A 6,000-nucleotide genomic window follows, 5' to 3' on the forward strand; every position below is an offset into this window, starting at 1 on the left:
TACACACTGCACTTTAAGTTGCTTCTTTCAGCTGCTGTTTTAACAGTCCATTTTATTTGTTTTAAATGTGTTTTAAATGTGAATCGTGTGTGTTGAGCCTCGTCAAAGGGACATTTCTGTCACTGTTGGCACAGACAATAAAGTTTATCTATCGTCTTGATTTGTGGAATAGTTTTGAAAATCACTACATTTAAAACTGAGATATGAACGCAGCTGTGTGCGTATGAACATCTGTTTGGGACTTTTAGGTATATTTAATATACAGTTTGTTAGTTTCTTTCATTTTCAGTGTCGAAATGCAAAGGCTACCAAAAAACAATGTAAAAAGGGCAGATGATATGAGCTACACCTTTTCAGTCAGCTTTGATTTGTTACTGCTTCAAAAGTCATGACTTTTTTTATTGTATAGTTATCATGTTTTTATATTTGTGTATTTGAGTTTTATTAGTTGAAAATAACTGAGATAAAAGAAACTAATGTGTCTTATTGCTCACTTGTTGAATGTTTAAATGAGAGGAGGAAGAGCTGAACATTATTAAGTTGGTTTAGAAAAATGTTTCGTCCTGAGATGTGAAGTGAAAGTTTGTGGATTGTATCTTTACAGAGAGATGAGCTCACAGGGAGTGGTCTGCCTCTGAGGGTTGGAGGACACCGCATGTCTCTCTTTATTAAATACTGCAGTAATGAGAGCTGATCAAAGAGAAGCTTCACTGTGTGCACTTATACACTCTCTCACACACACACACACACACACACACACACACACACACACACACACACACACAAACTTACTGTCTCCTGACTGACTCGTCGGGCAGATTACAGTCGAGTCTTTCTTTAAACACTTCGCATGACGCTGACCTCCGAGCTCTGCAGCAGGTACGTCTCCATCATCAATTACCCACAATCCCTTCAGTGGTGACAGGTGATTATGGGCTGGAGGAGACGATTTTCCATGACGCACATCGCTTTAAGTGCTTTAATGGGACGATTTCCTCCAACTACATCTTGCTGTTCTTTGAGTTTGATCTTTGTTTGATCTTCTCCAGTTAAAACTTTCACAGCTTCTCTCATTAATACGTATGTGGCGTTTGATGGATGAAGGAATTATTACAGGGATGTACCGACTGTGAAATTCTGGGCTGATACTGATGTTTTGTAGTTTGTTTCGTTTTTGTTTTTATTTATCCCCATTTTGTTCCAGGGAAACAAAGAAATCATCATTATAGAAAAATAGCAGAACTGTTTTTAACGAGATTCAGCCGTTCATCACACCACCTCTGAATGGGCACAAATTACATCACATCACTTATGAAACAACCTTTAATAAAAGCTTCTTTCACATGAAAACTTTTCTTAAATAACGGCTTCAAAAGTCTTTTTATTGTATCTAATAAATCATAATTTCCTCTCTAATATCTGTTTTATATTTCTGTGAAAACATCGACATATTTCTCCTTCAAACAGCTGAATTTATCCAAGTTTCTCACCATAAATCTACATTTTACAAGATTACAGTGAACACATCATGAGAACGTTATAATTTACCTTCAGCCAATACTCATTTTTACTGAACGAGCTTGAACTCATCATTATGTAACCCAGTGTGCCTGAGCTGTTAATTCCATCAGCTGCTGACAGCTGACGTTAACTAGCTGCTAACTGCTAACAGCTAACGTTAACCAGCTCTCCTCCTGCTGATGTCATCACAGATTTGTTGTTCAAAATGTGACATCATCAGAGAAACAACAGGCTGCGTCCTCTGATGTGTCCACAGTGAGTTTACTGCGTCCTTTAGTCCCGAAGGCATCCCAGCAAAGATCTTTGTTCATCCCAAACACATTTTCTGTTGTCCCTTGGATGATGGGATGACATCAGTCTGAAGCTCTGCTTGTTAGCCTGAGGCACAAAAGAAAAACATCGACCACCGCCAGCAGTGATGTCATCTTATTTGCTGATAGGCCAGTGGCAGTTAACAAGGAGAATATCAGCCGATAACGATGTGTGGCCGATTAATCAGTGCATCCCTATGTTCCTTAAAAGAAGAAGACAGTCTCAAGGGAATTTCTTCAACTTTGGCACAAATGTCCACTTGGACTCAACAATTAAGTGATTTGTTTGTGGTGGATAAGAGTGAAAGGTCACTGTGACCTTGTCCGAATCATTCTTGTGAAAGCGATATCTCAAAAACACCATGAGGAAATTTCTTCAGATTTGGCACAAACGTTTGCTTGGACTTGAGTCTTGACTTTACTAATGAAATGATTTGGATTTTGGTGGTCAGAGTCAAGTGTATGTGACCTTGCATTTGTCCCAGTCTCGTGAACACGATATCTCAAGAAAACCTTGAGAGAATTTCTTGAAATTTGACATCAATGTTTTCACAGATATGGATTGAAACTACAACTGCAACTTTGACTGAGGTGGTCATTAATTTTTTAACACACACATGCACAAACTGGACCTATACATGCACTAAGTGGAGAGATGTCAGAGTGGGCTGCCCATGATAGGCGCTCCGAGCGGTTGGGGGGGGTGCACTCAGCAGTGCCCAGGAGGTGAACTGGCACCTCTCCAGCCACCAGTCCACACTCTATATTTTCGTCTGGACGGGGACTTGAACAGGCGACCCTCCGGTTCCCAACCCAAGTCCCTATGGACTGAGCTACTGCCACCCCATAGTAGTAGTTTGTATTTGCAAAACATTTTGTTCAGGCAGTTTGTCTGAAACTTCTTGACCAAATTTGGTCCGATATTGAATCAGTGACACTGATCTTAGTCGTCCACCTGGAAATTGTTTTGATTTATGTCATTTAAACAAAGTATTTTTGGCTTTTGGACAAAACACAAAAGACATCACTTTGAGCTCCAAAAACTTTTCATGAAAATTTTAATTTTTTCTCCGTCAGTTTCCTAAACATTTGATTTCATTGAAAAGATGGAAAGATGGAAAGATGACTCTAAAATTAAAGTAATTAGTTGTAACTCTGAGATTTTCTTGGATCTTGTTTCCTACATCACAGACTCATATTAATAATTAAAATAAGACAATTTACAGAAGCACTTTAATGATGTGAGTTTGTTTTCCAAAGTTTCTGCTCGAACTCCGAGATTGACTGAAATGTTTCTGTTTGACGACAGTTTCCTGATTTATCTCTGCTGTGAAACCAGCATCGTCCTCGTCTGTGTGCAGCTGTGCGTCGCCTCACTGCCTCAGTAATCAGAAGTGATTTCTCCCCACTGTTCCTCTAATTGGCTCGTAGCTGTTGTTAACTGATATCAGACTGTGATCTCACTGACTTCCTCCTCTCTGCTCCCCTCCCCCTCCTTATCTTCTTCCCTCCCTCTCGTCTCTCCTCCCGTCACCCCGCCCTCCTTCCACCCCTCCATCCAGGCGGTGTTCACCTCTCCCCGGAGGACTTCACCAAGGCCCAGAAATACTGCAAATACGCTGGCAGCGCCCTGCAGTACGAGGACGTCACCACGGCCATCCAGAACCTCCAGAAAGCCCTGAAGCTCCTCACCACCGGCAAAGAATGAAGCCTTTGTCCTCCCATCTGATCCCTCCATCCCTCCTTCCTTCCTTCCATCCCCCTCTCTTCTCCCCAGCAGCGCCGCCGCTCTATCTGTCACTGATCTGTCCCACAGCGAGCGGACGACGCAGGCATGAACACACACACTCACACTCACACACACACACTCTGAGGCCGGCCTGTGAACAGAGCTGTTAAGCTCGGCGTCAGAGGAGGACATGATGGAAATCAGTCTGCGACAATGGCTGCCTGTGTCTCACACTGACGGACTGACGGACTGACGGACTGACTGATAATTAATAATTAGAGCCCAAAGATCAAAGCTTCATTATTATTGACCACAGAGAGCTGCATGATGATGTTTCTCTGTCGGCAAACAGAAGTTACCATCCCAGTGGTTCCCTCAACAAAAAGCCAGTTACATTATTCCATTGAATTTGAATTATAGCAGAAAATAAACTCTGTGACAAACAAACGTTTATGATGCATGTTTTGTTCAGCGAAATAATCTTCAGTAATGAACCACTTTTATGATCGTTGAAGCTTAAATTCAGAAGTACAAAGCTAATGCTAGTCTACAAACAAACCACACCACGGTCACATGACTTACAACACCAAGACAGCGAGGCTGTAAAGTCGTGTTCAGCGTGACGACATTCTGTCTCATTTAGCCACTTGTTAACAACCGTCTTTCTTAGGACATGCTAAAGCTTCGATATTCACAGAGAGATTTTTAGTGACATATTTTGTGGCAGAAGCCATGAAAGTCTCCTCAGCCCGTGTTAACCACCGAACTTAATTCAGACATCTAACCCCAAAACCCACTGACTTCACGACGAGGGAACCAGAGCGGTAAAATGACTCATTTGCAGCTTTTAGGACTCATTCCTGCACGACTCTACTGGGTTGTAACAGATTCACACATATGGTCACAAACAGCACATTAAAATCATCCCTGTGACTCTGAGTTTAGGCTTCTTTCCGAACAATCAAATAGCAACAAAAAAGTCAACTCAACGGTCACTGACTGGCTTTTTGTGGAGCTTCTGTGCTCAGTTAGTTAATCGTACACCGTGGGTTACAGATTAAGTCAGACAGGATTAAAGCAAAACATCACAATGAAACCCACTGATGATAATTGGTGGAGCTGGAGTCAGGTGTGTCGGGCTTTGATTAGGCCCAAACAAATCAGGTCTGACATAACCCCGCACAGTTTCTGTCCAAGCCCAACCCGAGCCTGAACCACAGCGGCACTTTGGGGCCTGAGCCTGATTAAAAACAGAAATTTCCACCTAAAGAAAAAAAAATCAAAACATGTTTTTGCAAGCTGACGCGTTTCCTCGCACCACTTCTTCTTCCCTTATTCCAAGAGTCTGTCATTGGCTCTGTGTCTTGTGCGAGACAGGTTCAGCACCGTGTCCCAAAAAATTGGCAAGAACCCGACGTGAATCAACCTGGTGGTTTGAGTCAGTCAGAGCCACGGTTGGGCACGGGCAGAAAATCAAAGCTCTACAGGTGAATTAGCTTAGCTTATCTTAGTTTAGCATAAAGACTGGAAGCAGAAGGGAAACTGTTAGCCACTTTTACTGTTCTTTGTGTTTGCTCAGATTCAAAAGATGAGATACAACATGAGTCAGTGATCTTTGGAGGTCTCATACAGGAGGTGTTGAATTTTCAATATAGACAGAACCAGGCTAACTGTTTCCCCCTCTTCCAGTCTTAATGCTAAGCTAGGCTAATTGTAATTGTGCTGATATGAGTTTGACATCCATCTTCTCATCAGACTCTGCAGGAAGCCAGAAAGCAGAAAATGTTCCTGTAAAAGGATGAATGACTGATCAGCTGAATGATCCATGACTGATGAGGACACTAACAGACGTTAAAGACGGAAACTTTTAGACGACAAAGATTCAACACTGAAGGTTCAGATGGTTTACTGACGGACTGACGGACAGAGCAGCTCGCAGGTCGTTTACACACTGTGACTCTGCAGAATCTGATCCACAAACCAACAGACTGTCGACTTTGAGCCGGTTTCTTTCAGTTGAGACAGAAAACCTTTTAATGTTCTTACCTGTGAAAATTAATCAGAATGTATCCGACTGTCGACACTTCCTGTCCTTTAATTTCACTCCGTGTCTCATTGTGTCTCATCGTCCAGCTCAGACAATAAAGACTTTGGTAACTCAGTGAAACAGCTGTTGGAGTGAACTCATGCAGGAATCTTCTGAGTTTTTGTTTTTTGGAGGTTTTTGCTCTGACATTGTTTTAATGTGTTGACACATCACTTCCTGTGTATATGATGGTTTTATTTCTGAGAGCCGGCAGCCGTCTGCTTTTTTCTTTTCTGATATTTTACATTTAAGTTTCTCTGAACTTCTTCTAGTGGGACTTTAAAGGTTTTCAGAAACATCTGTCAGAATCACAGAGATTCAGTTTGAATAAAATATTTGAAAATGATCCACGA

The 6,000-nt window shown here is 41.8% G+C and overlaps 1 protein-coding gene across 3 annotated transcripts in view; it reads left to right on the forward strand.

The window, feature by feature from the left end:
* vta1 (vesicle (multivesicular body) trafficking 1) overlaps positions 1 to 6,000 on the forward strand; it is a 93,095-nt gene extending 87,095 nt beyond the window's left edge. For all 3 annotated transcript variants that reach the window (XM_049590186.1, XM_049590187.1, XM_049590188.1), the window contains one exon: positions 3,395 to 6,000. In XM_049590186.1, coding sequence (XP_049446143.1) covers positions 3,395 to 3,540 — 146 coding nt within the window. In that variant the 3' untranslated portion in view covers positions 3,541 to 6,000. The remainder of the gene's footprint in view (positions 1 to 3,394) is intronic.

The sequence above is a fragment of the Epinephelus fuscoguttatus genome, linkage group LG11, assembly GCF_011397635.1.
Source record: "Epinephelus fuscoguttatus linkage group LG11, E.fuscoguttatus.final_Chr_v1".
Lineage (NCBI taxonomy): Eukaryota > Metazoa > Chordata > Actinopteri > Perciformes > Serranidae > Epinephelus > Epinephelus fuscoguttatus.